The sequence below is a fragment of the Corvus brachyrhynchos genome, unplaced genomic scaffold, assembly GCF_000691975.1.
Source record: "Corvus brachyrhynchos isolate BGI_N302 unplaced genomic scaffold, ASM69197v1 scaffold22, whole genome shotgun sequence".
In the NCBI taxonomy this organism is placed as follows: Eukaryota; Metazoa; Chordata; class Aves; order Passeriformes; family Corvidae; genus Corvus; species Corvus brachyrhynchos.
Window position 1 is genome coordinate 6,788,588 of NW_008238355.1, and position 20,510 is coordinate 6,809,097.

The 20,510-nt window shown below is 39.0% G+C and overlaps 1 protein-coding gene across 1 annotated transcript in view; it reads left to right on the forward strand.

Moving 5' to 3' along the window:
• Positions 1 to 20,510, forward strand: part of PCSK5 (proprotein convertase subtilisin/kexin type 5) — a 209,562-nt gene that overhangs the window by 44,934 nt on the left and 144,118 nt on the right. Inside the window, 2 exon segments of the mRNA XM_017735342.1 lie at positions 6,849 to 6,992; positions 9,267 to 9,343. Coding sequence (XP_017590831.1) covers positions 6,849 to 6,992; positions 9,267 to 9,343 — 221 coding nt within the window.

The window sequence follows — 20,510 nt, forward strand, 5'->3', positions numbered from 1 at the left end:
CGCACCTGCCCTGCTCACCGGGAGCCGCCAGCGCCCCTGCCGGCTGCGAGCGGAACTGCACCCGAGGGGAAAGGGCCCGACAGCCGAGAAGGCTGGCACTGGGTTTGTGATTGCTGTTACTGCCAGAGTTATTGTTGTTTGTTTGCCTTGTTATACACATATAGATATATAATAGTAAAGAACTGTTATTCCTATTCCTCATATCTTTGCCTGAAAGCCCCTTAATTTCAAAATTATAATAACTTGGAGGGAAGGGGGTTGCAATTTTTTTTTTTTTTTCATTTCAAGGGAGTCTCCTGCCTTCCTTGGCAGATACCTGTCTTTCAAACCAAGACAATGGGAAAGAAACAGGACTAGAGGCAGATGTCCTAATGGAGACACAGGTTATGGTGCATGTAGGAGGAGGTGATGTTAGAGGCAGTTGCAGCTGGGAGAGAAACTCTGCTGTCTGAAGACCTAGAAGTGGGGGAGCTTCCACTCCTACAAAGGGTGCACTGTCATCAGCCTGTGGAACATGGACATAAAGGGCTTCCCTAAATTAATTTGTATTTAAGCCAGCACACAGTTTACAGAAAAAACACCAGTATTGATTTTAAAAAGTGCCAATGATGAAAAAGTGCTGGACTTGTCTTGAACACAAATTTTTCACATTATGAATTATTCTGGTTTTGTTAAGAATAGCAGTTTGATCACAGCCAAAAAATAACATTTATGAACTCCTTATTTTTCACTGCGAAAACCCATGTATGTAGGTTTGTAAGTTATTCTTGTCTCCCTATAGTCACCAGATACTCTTAGGAATATAAGAAGCCCTTTCATATTGATTTTCTGTTTCCCTTCATTGCTTAAACAGGCAAAAAATAATGTATGTCTGTGATTGCTTTATTGGCCTCTAAGTGTATTCTTTGTTAATGAATCAGTGAAGCTTAAGAACCAAATTCATCTCTAAAGTAAATTAACTAAACCCTCTGAAGCTGCACAAGCAATAAAAATTGGAATTAAATATTTAATATGATGCAGCCTTGAAATATTTCTCTTGATACAGATACAGATAAAAGAAGTGGCAATTCAGTAAAGCATGACTCCAGAAGTCAGATAATACTTCAGGCAAAATAATCTTGCGTTTGAGATTAACCACACTCTATATTACCTGCCTGCTCCTGCTACTTCTTAAAAATAAAGTGTGCAGCAACAATCAGAAATTATTTAAAGATGTAACTCAGAAGGAAATACTTTTCCTATACAGTTAGCAAGTGCTGTTTATCATGCACTTAGTATCAGATTACGCTTGAGGGAAAAAAAAAATTCTGCAAGTGTTCCTCCTTCTAAAAATTCTTCTTTGATCATCTGTTTATTGTGATAAAATAATTTTTTTAAAGTGAGAAATACTTTTAAAAAGAAATACTATTTTAGTAGTCTAGTTAGAAAATGTAGCTTTCAAGTGCTTACTCTGGAGAAGCCAAAAAGTCAGTTCAGTAGATCACATTGTCTTAACAGAACAAGATGTCCATTTTAATAAGAACCCTAGCTTTCCAAATCTCTTGATTACTACCTTGCTTGCTTCTTTCATTCCCGTTTAAAATTGGATCACCTGAAGAGCATAATAAAAAATACGTTCTCTTTTTTTTTTGCAGGAAGGAGAGAATAATTGGCAAGTTTTAACTTAAAACACTGCACATACCTATACTTCAGAAAGCTGAATGTAGCATTAGGATGTCTCCTCTATTAAAAAGCGTATAATTTTGCTGCCTGTGCATTTGCCTGGACCAAGCTAGGAGTGCCAAATGCCCCACATTACATTCCCTTCACAGAAGAGGGAGATAGTCAACTTCTTTAACTCCCCAGAATGTCAGAATCAGCCCTGTGTGTCCCCTTTCTCTCTGCTTGTGTTGATCAAGGCAAGCTGTAGGTCCTTGACTGTCCTTCTGTACAAGCAATCTTGTGCAACTGCTGTCCTCTTCATGCTTGCGGGTTGGTAGCTGACAAAACCCCCTGTTGCAGAGAACATGACTGTAGTCTTTTTGTTTCTGTCTGTGCCAAAGACCATTTCACTGCTACTCTAAGGAAACCAGACTTTGTTGTTGTTCCTGCTTCTGTTCTTCTCAGTACTCAGAGTCTATCTTTTCTAATCCCTGACTGGGGTCTAGTATTTCAGAGCTTTCCCGGGATCAGAATTATAAGTAGTCTTCCACTAAATGAGATCCAGAACTTTTCAAATTCAAAATTGGTATTCAAAATTGTGTCATTCTGATTATCATGTTTCTCTATATCGCCATAGATATTGACTAGATCTTGCCAAATAACTTCTTGTAACTCAAAAACTACAAGAAACCAGTGCAGTGAAGTCATGAAGACTTACAGAGGGCACAATATGCCATTTCTGAGAAACTGCATGTCACAAAATTAGAAACTTCTGTTTCTACTCTGTTTTTATAGACTAATAGGCATTGCAAAGCAAGACAGAACCGAATTTTTAAAAGTTATTTTTCTTGTAATTTGATTTTAATCTCTGTAATTCCAAAATATTCTAATCATTGATATGTTCTTGATTTTTCAGTTTAACTGTTCAGTTTTGTTCCTAATCCCTAACTGGATATACCAAGACTCCAACTACAAAAATTAGTGTGGCAGACATATTAAGATAATGATAATGACCATAAGGTAGATTCTAGAGACAATTTCACAAAATATCTATGAGAGTCCACATCCATGTCTGATACTGACTACAACATGCAAACTTCAGAAAATCAATCTAATGTTATATCTGCTTGTTAATTGCAAAAAGGCAGGCTTCCAAAATGTCTGTCCAAAGGTATAAAAGATATATCTAGAATAAGATATATTATGTGTTTTTATGCTCTTAAGTTGAATTTCAAGAATGGGAAAAGTTCAGTATTTGAGATTTTTCATACAATAACCCTCTTTCTTCCCATATGTACTTCAGAAGTTTTTCCACCTTCACATGGTTTCTATTAAATACCATTGGTTGTATCATTAACATTTTCACATTAAACAGCCCAAACAAAACCATCATCCTTTGAATGCCCTTTTAAAATCTCAGTAAAATTACTCTAAATAACTGGGCAAGGGTTTGTTTATTCCTTTTGATGGTATTCTCCCGGCAATGGATGAAAACAATGTATGTTGAAATAGTGCTGATTTAATGCAGTTCTCTAGTCATGGTACCAATGCAGGAAATTTCTGTTACTTTATCTTTTCGACAAGCAGAAAATGCAGTAGAATGGTCTAATTCTTTCCTTCAAAATCCAGAAAACAGCAGTTCAAAGACTGACAGATCTAGTAAAAAGTTCCAACCACTGTGTGTTGTACATGATTATGGCAAAGGTTGTTTTTATTCTAAAAAGAAAGAACAGGGAAAATAGACTGAAAAGGAACCATAAAATTCAGTACTTGCCCATTGATACAAAATTTAGTCACTCTGGATCACGTAACTTATTATCATGACAGATGTTTAATAGTTTTTTATTTGGGTAACACTGTAAACGGAAGCAGTGCTTCCAAATTAATTAAAAAACAGCCCTCTGCTAACAACCTGACAATGTAATTGGCGTTGGTGGTAAAGAAGTACGATTTGGTTAAAGAAAAATTATGGAGTGGAACCCAGGAAATTTCCTTGCAGGAAATGTTTTTTGAAGGAAAGAGGAATTTTAACCCAATCCAGCAGCTAAGCACCACATAGCTGCTTACTCACTCTCCCACCAGTGGGATCAGGGAGAGAAAAAAACAAGAAAACATATGCATCGAGATAAAAACAATTTAGTAGGGGAAGCTAAAGCTGCACACACTAGCAAAACAAAACAGGGAATTCATTCACCATTTTCCAGGTGTTCAGCCATCTCCAGGAAGCAGGGCTCCATTGTGTAAAAATTGTTTGGGAAGACAAATGCCATCACTTGGGACATTTTCCCCGTCCCTCTTCTCCCGTCTCTAAGTACTGATCATGACATCCTATGGTCTGGTCAGGTGAGATCACCTGTGTCCCAGCTGTGTCCCCTCCCAACTTTTTGCTCATCCCCAGCCGCCTCACTGTGATGTGGGAGTGATGTGAAGAGAAAAAAAGGCTTTGCTCTGGTAAGCACTGCTAAGCAATAACACAGACATCCCTGTTTTATCCAAACTCTGTTCATCACAAATCCTAAACAGCCCTGTACTGGCCACTGTGAAGAAAATTAACTCTATCCCAGCCAAACCAGTTGAATACCATATAAGAGAATGCTTGAAAAGTAATTGCACTCCAAGATTTAAAGTGTTCTTGATTAAAGGCAAATTGGACTGCTTCAAGAGGAAAACGCCCATTTTAATTTATTTGGAGAAAATCAGACATGAATCTGGGGGAAAGTCTACTTTGTGATTAAAATACAGGAATCTTAGATCAGATGTTGAATGAAACAAAACTGGAGTTTCAGTTGTAAAAGACAGTACTGGAAGAGAAAACTAAGGCTAGAAACAGGACAGAAATTAAGAAGCAAATAATTGAATAGAAGGGAAAGAAAAGTAGAGAACAGAAGTGAAAAAATCCCGATGCTCTTCTAAATAGGACATGAGAGGTTGTTTTTTATTGTAATGATAATAGCTGAACCTTTCGTCTGCTGTTGAGCTACTCCCATTTGGATGCTTCTTTGCTGCCTGCCTTTACATTCTGTATCCATAATTACATAAGCTGTGTAGTAAAGTTAAGAGTGGACCCACAGTTATGACTGCTTTACCCTTGATTTTTCAATTTGACCTCCCATGTCTCTTGAGAGAGTCACCAGAGCACACAGTAAGGCAAGAGATGTCTTTGGTGGTTGTCTCCATGTGTGTAGCAAAGGCCCCTTCAGTCACCAACACAAAGGCAAAAATATTCAAGTAAGGCAAGTGAGGGCAATGGACTCATTAAGGGAAATGCTGGTGATGTTCTGGCAGAGATCCAAAGAGCTTACAAAGGAATGGGGATTAAAATACTCATATGCTTGCTCAGCCTGTGTGGTTTGGCTGGCATGAAAGCAAAATAACAAGCTCATCCCCTAGGAAGAGAGGACAAGACAGTAAGTAAAGCAGCCAAGGGTCATTTAGCATTTCAGAAAAGGGGATAAAGGCACAGTGTAATGTCCCAATAAATCTGACTGGAGGCCAGAGCCAGGAATCCTGATTGCCCATTGTAGCTCAGTCTGGGGTTTTCCCTGTGGCTAGAGGCTGGTGCTTCCACCTTCCTGTCTCTTTGTCTTCACATCAGCAGAATGTGGAGGATGATATTAAAAACTTTTGCAGGTATTTTCTGGTGCTTAATTTAGTAACATTTTGTAAAAGAGAAACGTACCTGGAAACATTAAATTTGTTTAACTGTCTTGTTTGTACATTAGAAATCCTCATGTGTACAACCATTACATTCAGATGGCAAGTTTACACTGTACTTAATTTCATATAGCCAGCAGCATGAGCATTTCCAAGCAATACAGAGAACAAAAGCTACACATTCCTTGGAACAGGTCCCTGAAGTCCTTTGTGTGGGGATGGATAGACAGAGAGAGACAGATATTTACAGGCACAAGGGAAAGACCCTGAGAGAGACTATATTATGTATAATAATATAATCTTCCTCTAGTAATAACAAATGACAACTCTTAATCCTCTGATTTGGGTGGTAAACTGGAGAAAAAGGAGGAGGAAAATTACAATTTAATAGAAATCAGTTTGCACATAGGATTGCTAATGGTTCTTCAGTGTGCTGACTGGAGGGGACTAAGTCAAGGTGGAGTGCACCCCTCCAACTGTATTTACTCCTTACAAATTGTGGAGTGACACAACATGAGGCTGAAGTGGGGTCATGAGGCGGTGGGGCAGGGATTGAGATGGAACATGCTCTACAGGGACTGTTGCGATGATACAAGTTTGTTTTTTAATTTATTTTTTCTTCCTCCCACCTTTTGCTTTTGCCCTTCCCTGTACCCCTCTTTTTCTGTTTTTGCCTGTTGCTCTGTCCAAGGCTGGCAGAGCTGCCGGAAAGCAGTACTGATGAGAGAGGCTCATTGAATTAATTTCACAGGGGCGGGCGATGCATGTGGATTAGAGAGTCGCTAATGGGACATTACAAATACCTGAGGGTCATGTCTCATTACCATGGCAAGCCAGATTTCTTTACAGGAACTGGGTGCATTTGTGCTTAGGAAGAGGCTTTCAGTTTTAATGTACGCTAAACTTTCTTTCTCCATCACACTGGACTTGGTTACTCTGAAAGCTGTACCCCAGGCTGCTCTCAATCAACACTATCTACAATTAATCCAACCCCCTAAGATGCAAGTTTTTCAGGATGGTGTTTTCATTACAGGTTCTTAACTGTGGCTCATCTCCTGCTGATACTGCAGAAAACCTGCCAAAAGCGTTCTTTTATAGATAGAAATGAGTCTTGATTAGTTTCCAAACATTCTGTCAAGAAAGTGTACACAGCATGTAAGCTCTAAAAAGCAAGGTGTTTTTTTTTCCCATGACCATTCCAGTACAGGCATTTTATCCACATACGGTTTGTTTTTTTGGAAAAAAAAAAAAATTCAAATATTTCAAATTCAGTACAGCTGAATGCTTCCCTTTTGTACTGCTTAGCATGAACAGTAACCAGAAAGAGAAATAAGCAGGACTAGCAGTTTTTATACAATTTACGTTTCTTTTAAAATTGTTTTCTGTCTAAATAAAGGTGTTGATTTTGTATAGTTCCTACTCAAATCAATATGTTCATGGGCTGTTTTAAATGGTAATGTTAATGGTAATGTTAATGTAATGGTAGTATCTCAACCCCTCATTGCTCAGTAATCTCCAATATCCAATATCTTTATCTCCTCTTCTTTCCCCAGCACTGCAGTGACAACACCCACCATTGCCAATCAGATATGAATATAGTAGGTGCTTGGAAGAGAGGTTACACTGGAAAGAATGTTGTGGTCACCATCCTGGATGACGGCATTGAAAGAAACCACCCAGACTTGATGCAGAATTATGTGAGTGTCCACAAGAGTCCAGATTTTCTGCTTTGTTATTACTCAAAGAAAAATTTGCTGCTTCTAGAAAGATGGAGAAAGAGAGGAGGAAAGGTGGAAGAATTATAAAAGTTTTATTAAGTTCCTTAAATGTTGGCACCAATGGGAGGAGGAAGTCAGTTTTTGATACTATGTATTGTTTTCGTTAAGACTGTATTTCATCGGAACATATTTAATATCTGGATGGCTCTTGTAGCTGAGTCCTGAATTTCTGAAGGACTGGAACCAATTACTGGATATTTTTTGTCTTTTTTGCAATTTTTTTACTTAATATCTTCACACTCTCAGAACTTAGAAATGGAATACACTGCTTTTCAGTTAACACATGCAACTGAATTCCATGTTTGGCCAATACATTTAGTCAGCAAGACAGAAGCTTTTCTCAAAGACAGTAATTTTACAGTAATCCTTCCATACATTAATTTTTAAAGCTATTTATCTTACTGCTAGAAACAGTATTAAAGGAAAAATATATGACCTTTCATGATTCACTCAGTTAAAACCAGGTGTAGAATATTGTGTTGTAGAATATTCTTTCTAGTAAATCTATTTTAACTCTGAGTCCCCTCACAACTTGTGATAGAGTTGCATCCTTTGTTTTTTTGTGTTCTGTGTCCATGTTGCCTCAGGAGGTTTCTGTTTGCTTGTAGTTCACCACATTTAGATGACTGGTTTAATCAATCTTGGAGCCTGATAACATAAGGAGAAGCTTCTTCTCTAGTGGGTTACTTCCTGAGTTAGTGTCAGAGTTTGAAGCTGTTCAGAGCATCAGGGCCACATTTTGCTGGAGTGATTTGTCCTATCTCTTAGAAGTAGGCATTAGCTGAAGGCTTGTAACTGTGAGAACCTTATGATTTATCTGAAATAAAGTGTGCAAGGTGTCCTTCTACACAGAGTAATAAAACAAACAAATATATTTGGATTGAGCTGGACTGGTGAAGATGACCAGAGCAAGGCATGTATGAACCTTCACTCCCATTACAGATCTTGTTAAAGAGCCCTAAACACAAGGCTTTTTGTCAGCAAGCTTACCTTGTTGATAGAACATTAAGAGATGAAGGTGACAAAAACATCTTTAACAATCCATTAAAAACTACAATGGTCTCCACAGCTTAAAGCCACTTATTTTAAATTAGCCATATATACATATGTGTCCTTCCCCATGCTACATGTGGAACTCAGATTGGAAGGTGTGAAAACAGAAGTGGGGGGCAGTTGCCCTATTTGTCACTGTATTTTGATCCTAGCACATGACACATCTTTCATTTTAATATCTTAAATTATTTAAATAAAGCAGGTATAATTTTATCTCCTCAGTGAATGACCCCGATTGTATCATGTCGCCTCATTCTAGTACTATCCTTCCACTGAATTTACAGCAACTATTTATTTCCTTACCACTTCTCTCTCCCTTTCCTCATGCCAACAAGGAATTTCCCCAAATTCACAAGCAATACACATTGCTTGTTTGATCACAAATGCCTTCTATACCTCAGATTATAGGTGCTGCAAATAGTAATATTTGAGGTGTATGTGTAACTGGTTTTCAACAAACAAAAGTTTAAAAATTGCTGCTTGCCGTGTCAACACACTGCATGCTACTGCGTCAATTAATGAGAGCCATACAAACCAACAGCTGTTTACTTTATAAACTATTTTCCGCTGTAAGAATCCTGACAAATATGGACCGAAAGGACGGATATCTTGCAGATATTTGAAACAGTCATACTCCCAGGGAAATTGGGAAGCAGTTTGTGTTGCTTTCCAAGATGTAATTTTATAATTATATTATATTATAATAATATTCTTAAGAAAATTGTATTATTCTTATTTCTTGAAACAATGGCTGAAATTTCAGTTATTGTTGTGCAGATAATTTCTTGAATCTTAAAACATACAGCAAAATCCCAGTTTTGAGAATGAACTCTCTTAACTTCTGAGAGGTTCTTAGAAGAAAAGTGGTCTTCTAGTTAAATGAAACACCATTTTCTGTTTCCTTCCTAATACTGCACTTATACTTTTTCAGAGCATTTTTTATCCTTCTCTGTTTTCCAAAATTAAAATAAAATATATAATTCCCATATATAATGCTTTCCTAAAACACAGTCATCATTAAACTACAGGAATATTAGTTAGCCTAATTACTCATTTGTATGAACCTGCTAACGAATGTATAGGCTGCAAGTTGATGGCTAATTAATTAGCAACTGGTTTTCTTTCTTTTGTTGGATACAGGATTCACAGGCCAGTTTTGATGTAAATGGAAATGATTTTGACCCTATGCCTCGATATGATGCCAGCAACGAGAACAAGTAAGGCACTATGACACCGTTGACATTTTCTATCTAAGTCATCAGGTAGAAAGTACCAGTTCATCTATGAAACTCTACAAAACTTCATTTTTCATAAAACAGAATGATCTGCATTAAAATCTTTGTGAAATACATATTTTTATCTTTTCCATGGACACATATGACTCTTTGAAAGCCTTTGAAACTATCTGAAAACACATAAGAATTAGTCTGAGAGTTCTGGGCATGTGAAATGAATCCTTTTCAATCCCTTTGGGAGGAAGAATATGTGGGATGACTTACTTTTCTTAAATCTAATTTCATTGAATTATTGGGGGGTTATTCTGTGTGACAATTGTCCTAGTTTGTGACTCTCCTGAACTTTGTATAGTTTTTATATTGAAGAAGTAGGCAAGTTAGTGGAGGTTGTTGCTTTTTTTCCCCCCTCCAACGATGTCTCTTAAAGTGATGGAGATTTTTCATGTGAATTTTGATAGAAACCTTATAAACACAGAAGTGGGAATTCTGGCAGGTTATATCTGTGTCACATGACTAGTTGGAGATACCTCAGTGAATGACATGTTTTCCCCTAAGAGCTCTGCTTTCCGATATTTCTCATTCCAACTCTGCTCTTTGGATGTGCTATGGTTAAGGCTTGGAGAAAATCAGGAAGAACACCTCACCTCAGGAAATGGGCCACTTCTCCGCCCAATGGACATTTGAAGGCAGTTATTTGTTGATAACATTTTCTTAACTAGGTACTTGGCAGAAAGAAACACCTTTCTGTGGAATTGCATCATTTGGAGGAAGGAGAAACCTACTAGTTGTCAATATGTCGACTATGCATTTTGTTTTCTTGAGGTTTGGGTTGTTTTTATTTTTAATTGTGAAAAGCATTTAATAATTTCTGCCTGAAGAAAAGAAACAACAAATGATGAAACCTTGTCCTTTACACAACTAAAATGCTTTGGGCAATGTGTTGTTTCTTTGCTACAGATTTTCTCCAGAAGAATTGTGCACCCAGGTGCAGGTGCAAGCTGGGAGTCAGTTGCAAAACTTAACATTGATTTAACTGCAGAAACCAACTGTAGCAACCTTGGATCACACTTTGATGGGAGAATCCTCTCCTAGTCAAAACCTTCTTTATAAAGGCTGTTACATCATAATAGGACAGGCTGAAGAACAGGGCCTCATTATTGCCCTCTGTAGATACTACTCAGCGCAGCTGCAGGTTTGCATCACAGCACATCCCTGTCTTCTTTTGTCCATCACACGCCTATCCCTACATACACTTCAGGAACACATCCTGGCTCATCTGTGAAGATGTTCCTCTTCTTGGATGTGGGGTATAACAAGGGTGCGCTTGGAGACTTCCAAGTTTCAGTGCACTTTCAACGACTTCTTGGTGCAGCAAGAAGCTGCATACCTTCACATGTGCAGCTGAATCTTTTTCTTTGACTGAGTACTGAAGTCACGTTCTTACAAAGCATGTCCAGAGAAGGGAGTCTGCTTTCTATTTTATTAGTAGTTGAAGTTTTATATGGGATATAAATTTGGGCTGCTTCTTTTCTCTCCTAGAGCCTAAGGGATTTTAGTGTTCATACCCTGCCTCCCCCTTAAGTACTTTCACTGCCCAGTCCCCAAGGTTCTGCAGTGAAATCTGGTGGTAGGAGGGCAGAAGTTGTGCAGTACTGAGCTTTGTCAGTGTTATCAGGAAGTACAGTGCCAGTGTAGAGTCAGCTTTTGGACACCAAGGATACATGAAGCATCTTTTCAGTATAAGATTACTTGGCAGCCTAAGCTCTGCTTAAAGCCTCAATGTTTCCAATTAGCAAATATACCAAGTGTGATAAGAATCAGCTAACCACCTTCAGTTTTTGCAGCTCTTGCCCTTTTTTCCCAGTTGCCCCTGGACTCAACAAGAATTAAACCACTACGCATCACAGTATGTAGTACTGAAAAGCACTGCTAACAGCCTGTTCATATTTTTTGTGTCTAAAATATCTTCAGAAATTGGGGCAGGAATTCAGATTGTCCAGCATACATGGCCATTTGGCACTAGATACTCAAGTTGTGGCTGGAAGTGAAGCTAAACACAACCAGGGAACATTCTGAAAGCCATGATGTGTAGATTAGTTTAGTTGATTCCTGCTTCCTGCTGTAGCAACTAGACAGACAACCTTGCATAATAGTGATTTGTGTTTTCCAGTGAAGGTGGGATGTACTAATGTGCAGTTGTTTTCGAGATGATCTAGTTTATTCTGCCTCATTTTATAATCCAACCTTAAGGGATGGAATGATAAAGAGCAAAAGGAATTGCTGTAAAAATAAACAGGTGTCTGGGCTGCTTTGCATGCAGCTGTGAAACATCAGGGTATTGGATCTGTGCACTAGCTTTTCACTTTTAATTAGAGTGAAGACTTTCTGTTGCTGAGGCTTATTGGCGAGCAAAAAGGAGTGAGAAAAAATTAACTGTCGATGGCTTTAGTGTGAGTACCAGAGTGGCACTTTCCAAAATTGTATTTTGGAAGTTTTACATTAAATCTTCTATTAGCTAAGGAGAACAGGAGGGTAGGAAGAAACATTAGACTAATCTTTCAAGGCTTGTAGTCAAAATGGGTGGGATGATAGTTTCTTTAACTACTGTGGTATGTAGGCGTACTGCCAGAAGTTTACTTTGGTTCCTACAAATTGCCAGCAAATCGTGAAGCTTCTAAATGGTGCAGACCTATACTAGAGTTTCCTTTTGCTCAGAAGCAGTCAGCTGTGGATGAAGTAATTTCTGCTATGCAAAGCATCTTGTTTTGGTTTTCTGCCTTTTTTTTTCCCCCCTGTTATTCCACTGCTATTTATTAACATATGTTTAAAAAACCAGGCATTATCAGTCACAGGTCCATAACAGAATGCAAATGGGATCACTAAAATGGTACTGTGCTTATTGTATAGCCTCAGGAATAAAACAGAAATATTAGTGATTTTGACCAAACAAAAATGACTTTTTCTGTTTCATAAGAGATTTCTTAGGGGTATTTCAAAGCTTAGGTTTTACTATGGTGATGGGTACTTTAATAAAACAGAGGGACTTCTAAAAAAACTCCTTTAAATAATGCCAGTTGACTTTAATGCAGTTCTTATTAAACTTACATAAGAAAAAGTAAAAGTGAGCTATGATTTTTGTTTTGGAGATAGTGAGTCACTCTTTGGATGCCTCTTCAACATTTTTCAATGATGCATCCCATTACATAAATAATTTATTTCAATAACGTCCTAAATTGCTTTTTAATGAGTGTAAGATTTTTGAGAGACAGCAATTCTTGTCTTTCAAAAGTTATTAGAAACAGAATCTCTTATGTCTAAACTTTTCAATATGGGGACAACTTTACATCTTCTCTCACAAACAAAAAGTTAGTGAGTTGCTAAGTTTCAGTCCTGTTTGATCCAACACACTGGCATTATTTTGCCATGGCATCCATTATTATTCATTATTACTTTCCTTTGCCAGTCACATTAATGTAGATGCTCAATAAAATGCCAAAGCCTTAATTTTCTTCCCAGAGTGACAAACTGCTAGTTTATACTCTCTGCTTATGGTGAAGGCCTGTAGTACATCCAGAGTAATTTAATCATATTGGATACAAGATATTTGTCAGGCAGATCAACTTCTGTTTCCTCCTGGATAGTCAATAGAAGAAAATTAAAAAGCTTCATTGACTGCTGTGATGCTATTCAGTGCAGATACCTGAAGAACTGAGCACAGCAAACACAGAGAGCCTGAAGTCTCTCATTGGTGGCTTGAAAGATCATCTCAAAAGGTTGCCACAGCAGCAGTGTGATAGAAAGGAGTGCTGACAACTGGGAATAACTTTCTATGCCGTTTATGCATTTTGAGTGCTGCTGTGCACCTGTTGCTATTGATTTAAAATTTGCCATATTGTGTGCTGCAGACAAAACAGAAGGGAAGATAAACTGTACAGAGAAGCACTGCTGTCCCATCTTGTGCTTTCAGTGGGAGTAATGTATGAGCTCTTAGGTAAAGGCTTTTCTTTCAGAGGGAATCTCGATTGTGTTTGCTCTTTTTTTGTACCCTGACTTTTCAACATGGCTCTGGCGGCTGAAAAACCAAAGCATGAAGTGATGTTGTCAGCTGGCAGAGTGTGGTCTGTTTGATGCCAGAAAAGCATCTCTGATACCATAGAAATATTCCTTAATGGGAAGGTAATTTAGGCTAGAGAATTAGCTTGATATGTATATGTATTTCAGATCAACAGAATTAAATGCTTACGCCAAGTATTGTTGATTCCAGGTACCAGTGACTAAATGTCAGCTGTCTAGTGCATCTCAGTGTCACTGCAAATTTAATGCACTTTGGTTGGGATCCTTGGGAAACTGCAGATTTTGGATTGTTCTCTCTAACTGGTGACGTGCTCATTTGTGAAAACCAGGGTCTGAACCAAGCAGTCAGAGGTCATTGGTATAGAAGCTGCAGTCAGTGACTGCAATCCTGATTTATTGTGTTTTGATTCTATTCTGATTCTAAACTCAATTGATATTATGGCCACATCCTATTGTGCTGCGACTTTAGCAGGTGGTAGTAGTGAAGTAAGTTCAGTCTGTTTCAGCTTACAGACTGAGATGCCACTTTTACAAGGCGCATTTTTGGTGATTCATCAACTAATCTCCAAGTTACAATCTAGTCACCTGTCATGGTTTAGAAATGGTATTCCCCAATTTACTGTTCCCACTAAATACTAAAGACCTTGTGTCGCTTCTTTCCGTTCTTCCCGCTCCCTTACAGCGGGCTGGAGTGGAGAACTCAGGGCACTAAAGGTGAAGATCATTGGCTGAGATAAGAAGAGTGTACCGGGACAGCAATGAAATAAGACCAACAGTAATAACACTAGTAAGAACAGAGTGTGCAAGATAGGTGAACAATTCAGATGCAATTGCTCACCACAGAACCCCACACCTGACCTCACACTCCTACAAACCAGCAGTCCGAGAAACAACACCCCTCTGAACAACACCCCCTCTCCCCTTCCTGGCTCGAGGTGGCATCAAATAACCCCAGGGTGGTGGCTACATCTCACCTGGCTGCTGTTAAAGTTAACCCTCTCCTGGCCAGAACCAAGTCATGACCCAACCAAGTGCCATGGGACATGATGGAGCATGAAGAATATCTTACTCCATGAGATACTAGATCTTGCCAGTAGTTGTTGCTTGCCAGTAGTTAAAGGTTCCAGTGTAAAATTGTAAAAATAAGGGAAATAAACCTTGCAGCATGCGGAATTGTACTGTGATACAGTATAATAATTTTACAGATTCGTTTGGAGCAATTTTTTTCTTCACTTTCTGTTTTAACTGTTACTTAGAGTCTCTGAGTGCTTTTATACAACATGCTTGTCCTTCAGATTGCCATACCTCCGGGGCAATCATCATACATGCTTCATTTTTTCTCTCTCAGGGTAGAACTGAAAGCATGTGTGTCGAATCTTCTAGCAGAAAACTTTATTTTCTTGAAAGGAAATTGTTGTAAAAACACGGAGCATGAATCCTCACTATATACTGCATTTGATAATGTTTTTCTTTTAGTGCAAAAACCTATGGGAAGAGGTGAGGCGTGCATTAAAATAGAAGATAAACTAAGTGTTGATGTTTTGAAGTTCTCATGTTTTCCTGTTTCAGAGTAAGAGGTCTGTTCATTTGAAGTTTTCTGAAAGTAAGTGGGATCTTAGAATTGCTGGAAACTGAGGACAATTAGCCAGGGTAGAGGAGAGGCACTCTCTGTTAAGTCAATTCATCTACCCATGATAGGTGCCCTCATCACTGGTGTTTGTGATCAGTCCTTGATGACAACATTTCGTATTGACAAGACATTAAACAAATTTATTGGACAAGCCTTGATTAAGTAGTCTTTTGATCTAGGTTCCAGCTTCAACAGTGGAAAATCTCATCATGAAAGTTTTGTCAGATTGCCAAAAATTGGCTTTTTGTTAAACTCTTCTAATCTGCTCATACGTTATCACACTGTGTTACATAGTCCCATCTGATAACTATAAGTGGTATAATTTACAATTTTTGAGAGCCATAGGAAAGACAATTCCTTGAGTACTCATGGAAAGGGAGAGAAGTGAAACAGAGGAATAAACAAACCCATATTCAGCTAGAATTCCAGTTGAAAGATGAAAAAAAAGTCTATTTTCTATACCCTGGTATCAGTCACTGACCAGTACTCTTTACTGCTTTACTGGTGTTTGAGGAACAGTGCTCTTCCTTTTTATGATGCATAAGACTCTCATGGTCTCAAAATATTTAACCAGAACACTTAAGGAATGCCTTCTTTCTGTTTCTAATTACTGAAATACCAGACAATGAGCTCACAAATAAAATTAAGTTCTGAAGCATTATGCAACTGCTTCTAGTGCTTTTATGTAAATTACTGATCACAATGAGTCAGATAATCCCTTATAATTCAAAGTCAACAATAGGAGGGATACAAACTTTTGTGAATTCTTTTCTATCGAGTTACATGTGAAAGGTTTTTTTAGACGGTCTTTTTCCCAGAGTAGGTATTTTCTCTAAGTATGTGTCTATATTTGAGGTTTTGAACTTAGCAGGGGAGAATTTACAGCTACAGTAGGCTAGTTTTGATGTGGTAAAATGGTAAACCAGTTTCAAGCTGCTTGCATCTATATGTACAGGTCTACAGCTGAATAGAATTTGAGAGCACAAATACATTTTTTCTGTGCTTTTTGCTTTTCAGACATTATAGGTATTGGAGAAAGTTAAGAGTGGATCCATGTTGTCTATGTGGTAATTGATTTTGCCAGATAATTTCAGTTAGTCAGCACAATGAAAGGCAGTGCAAAATGTGGTTCATTGAGACTTTTCAGCCAGCACAAGTACATTGATTACCCCTCTAATGTTTGTGGCATCAAGACAGACCTCTAATTATAGGTTTGATAAAGCAATTGTGAATTCAGTGTCAAAAGCTTTTAAATTGAAGCATTTTTATAAATATCATACTATTAGTGGGTGAACTTTGCAAAGTTATGATAGGAACTAATGTCTTAATGGCATTACTAGGGGGTTTTTATAAGAATTTTCCAGATGTTGCTTGTTTTACAAATGAAAAGATGTGCATTTGTAAGGTTATTGCTGTTGGCAGGTTTATTTTTACAGCCTTGATTTACATTTCTGTGATTCTGTAATTTTTCTTAAAGGTACTGTCAGATTATTACCTTAGACACTTTAACAAAGTCAGATTTTTCTCTTGAAGACAAATTATCTTTTTTTCTTTTCCTGAAGGAAAATAATCGAGGTAGAGAAATTCAGATGTAGAAGTAAAGGAATGGGTATCATAGATGTAGATTGCACTGATGAGTACATGTTTAACCTGGTTTAAAAATAACTTGTGTTGCTATACAGACTCAAAGCAATCATCAAATCTCTGATGTTAAAAAACTGAGATGGAGACTGTGGCTTGTTTACTTAGCCAGAATGTGTGATGGTGAGGCCATTGGCTAGGTTTGTCAAGGAGTGGCAAAGACAGTGTAGTGAGAAGCTATGTCTTCTCCTTTCAGCCCAGACTTATGTCCCTGCACTTCTCTTAAGACTCTATGAACATCAGATGAACAGCTGCTAACTTGTTCTGCAGTGTAGTGAGTGTGTGAGAATTAGACTTCTTTATGCTGAAACCCTTTTTCCAAGTAAAAGGAAACTTTGCTCCTGCTGGATCAATGACATAAATTTCATTAAAAAGCAATTGTTGACGCAGGAAAGAGTAGGACTTGAACTTATTTCAATGATTTCCTCATTCATCTTTGAAATGCATCTTTAAGGAGAAATGGAAGGTCTGTTTAATGCAAACAGCATCAAATGAAATTTAGGATTAAGCACAGTACATATCTTGCACACTGCAGTTGAAATTGTACTCAATTCAAGATTGGTAGGAAGTGTGTCTGAGCTGAAATATGGTGCAGATCTAGAGTTATGTTTATTATTATTATTAATCTTAATTTCTTTAAAATGTTGTCACAGCAGTCATCCACTATTAAAAATGGAGTATGCAGAATACGTGAAGATCCATCCATGCCCTGTGTGCACATCACTGTGTTAGGTGTTTTTGTGTTATGACTTTGGGATCCTTGCATCTGTATCTTCCTTACATGAAAGAAAAATTTTCCTAAAAGGATTCCCCCAAACTGTTCTTGGGATCTCCAAAGGCTTCCAGGACTTCTTTTCCTACCAAGGAGATCTAAGCATAAAACTCCAGATTTGTATTCTTGTATTCATAAGATATTTTTCAGTTCTGCTTAGGTGTGATTTCACCGAAAGTGATTTCACCTAGAACTGATGCAAAATATTTTTAAGAAGGTTTTGTTTTCTGTTTCATTGGTGCTTTCATTACACAGAAGCATGGAGATTTTAAGTAAAAGGAGGTTGCTCAAGCATCTGAGGTCTCTCCAGCTGATACAGATTGATGTCAGTGTGGATGAAAAACATGAACCCAAATATACAATGACTGATAATATACTATCATACAAATCTTGTTAAACAGAGATGTAGAATGGAAGATAAGCTAAGTACAGAGTGTGTCTGTAACAGAGCAGGCTCATGGCCATGAATTTAAGGTGATTCGTTCTTAATAATAAAGGGGTCCAGGAAGGCTTGACATATTTTAAGATGGAAATCTCAAAGACAGAGGAGCAGACCTTCCCCATTTGCCAAAAGGCAAGCCATCAGGGAAGAAAATTGGCCTGGTGTAACAGGGAGCTTTTGCAGGAATTCGGAGAAAAAAGAGGGTTTATGGCTTTTGGAAGAAGGGGCAGACAACTCAGGAAGAATACAATGATGTTAGATCATGTAGAAGGAAAATTAGAAAGGTGAAATTTCAACTAGAACTCAATCTGGCCACTGCTGTAAAAGATAATAAAAAGTGTTTTTATAAATACACTAAGAACAGAAGGAAGGCCAAGGAAAATCTCCATTCTTTATTGGAGCTGGGAGGGAACATCACCAGGGATGAGGAAAACGTTGAGATACTTAATGCCTTCTTTGCCTCAGTCTTTAACAGTAAAGACAACCAGGTAAACAGGGACAAAAAGCAGAATAGACCCACTGTGATACAGAACAAAGTAGTTGGTGACTAGCTGTGCCACTTAGACGCTCACAAGTCTATGGGACAGAGTAGGATTCATCCAAATGAGGGAGCTGTCAAAAGAGCTCGCTAAGCTGCTCTCCATCATTTGTCATCAGTCCTGGCTCACCAGGGAGATCACGGGCAAATGGAAGTTGACCAGCGTGACGCCCATCCCCAAGAAGGGCTATGGGGAAGTTCCACGGAACTACAGGCCTTTCAGCCTTACCTTGGTGCCCAGCTATCAGTTATAAACTGATCCTCTTGAGTGTGATCACATGGCACATACAGGACAACCAAGAGACCAGGCCCAGGCAACAGGGGTTTGGAAAAGGTAAGTCCTGCCTGACCAACCTTATCTTATTTTATGGCCGGCCAACCTGCCTAATGGGTGATGGAAAAGCTGTGAATGTTGTCTACCTGGACTTCAACAAAGCCTTTAATACTCTCTCCCATGGCATTCCCCTGTAAAAGCTGACAGCCCACATCTTGGTGCACTCTTCCCTGGGTTGAAAACCTGACTGGATGTCCATACTCAGAAAGTGGTAGTGAATGATGTTGCGTCCAGTTCGCGTCCAGTCACTAGTGGTGTTCCCAAGGCTCAGTGTTAGGCCCAGCCCTGTGTAATATCTTTATTGATGACCTGGGTGAGGTAATTGAGTGTTCAGTGGGTAAATTTGTGGACGATGCCAAGTTGGGTGCATGTGGATCTGCTGAGGGGCAGGCAGGCAGGCTCAGCAGAGGGATCTGGACGAGATGGATTGATGGGTTGAGGCCAGCTGTTTGAGGTTCAACCAGGCCAAGTGCCAGGTTCTACACTTTGGTTGAAACAACCCCATGCAGTGCTACAGACTGGGGACAGAGTGACTGGAAAGTGGCCCAGGGAAAAGGATCTGGGGGTGCTGGTTGACAGCCAGCTAAACGTGAGCCATCAGTGTGGCCAGGTGGCCAAGAAGGCCAGTGGCATCCTGGCTTGTGTCAAGAACAGTGGCCAGCAAGACCAGGGAAGTGATTGTCCCCCTGTACTTGGCCGTGGTGAGGCTGCACCTGGAGTTCTATTTCCAGTTCTGGGCCCCTCACTTCAAGAAAGACATTGAGGTGCCAGAGCAAGTCCAGAAAAGGGCAGTGGAGCTGATAAAGGGTCTAGAGAGTAAGTCCTATGAGGAGCTGATGAGGGTGGGGGTATTTAGCCTGGAGAAAAGGAGGCTCCGGGGAGACCTTATTGCTCTCTACTATTATCTGAAAGGAGGTCGTAGTAAGGTGGGGGTTGGCTTCTTCTCCGAGGCAACTGGTGACAGGATGAGAAGACGTAGACTCAAACTGCACCAGGGGAGGTTCAGATTGGACATCAGAAAGAATTTCTTAACAGAAGTGGTTGTTAAATGTTGGAACGACTGCCTAGGGAGGTGGTGGAGTCACTTTCCCAGAGGTGTTCAAGAAACAACTTGACATGGCACTTAATGCCATGATCTAGTTGGCACGGTGGTGATCAGTCAAAGGTTGAGCTCACTGGTGTTGAAAGTCTATTCCAGTTTAAATGGTTCTGTGAAAGAACATAGATATTAGTTTTAGTCATGGTTCTGTGTTTTATATTTGTGACCAAAACACGGTTGATGATGCATGTTTTAGCTACTGCTGAACTGTGCTTGCCCAGCACCAAAGCCTTCTTAGTTTCTCACATTGCCCCCTCATTCAAGGAGGCTGGTGGGGGACAAGAGGCTTGAAAGTGACACAGCTGGAACAACAGATTCCAACTGATCAGGGATAACCCATGACATGTAACAGTGTGCTCCGTACTAGAGCTGGGGGGTTTTTGTTGAAGTAATTGTTGATTGGAGAGTGGCTGGGCATTAGGTCTCCATGTAGGACATACTGAGTAATTGCCTATGGTTCACTTGATTGTGTTTTATTTCTTTTTTTCCCCCTTTATTTATTGAACTGATTTTATGTCAAATGACAAGTTTTGCTGACATTTGCTCTTTCAATTCTCCCACCAATTGCAATGGGAAGGAGGGAGCAAGTGACTGGGTGGGAGTTGGCTTCCTGCCAGAG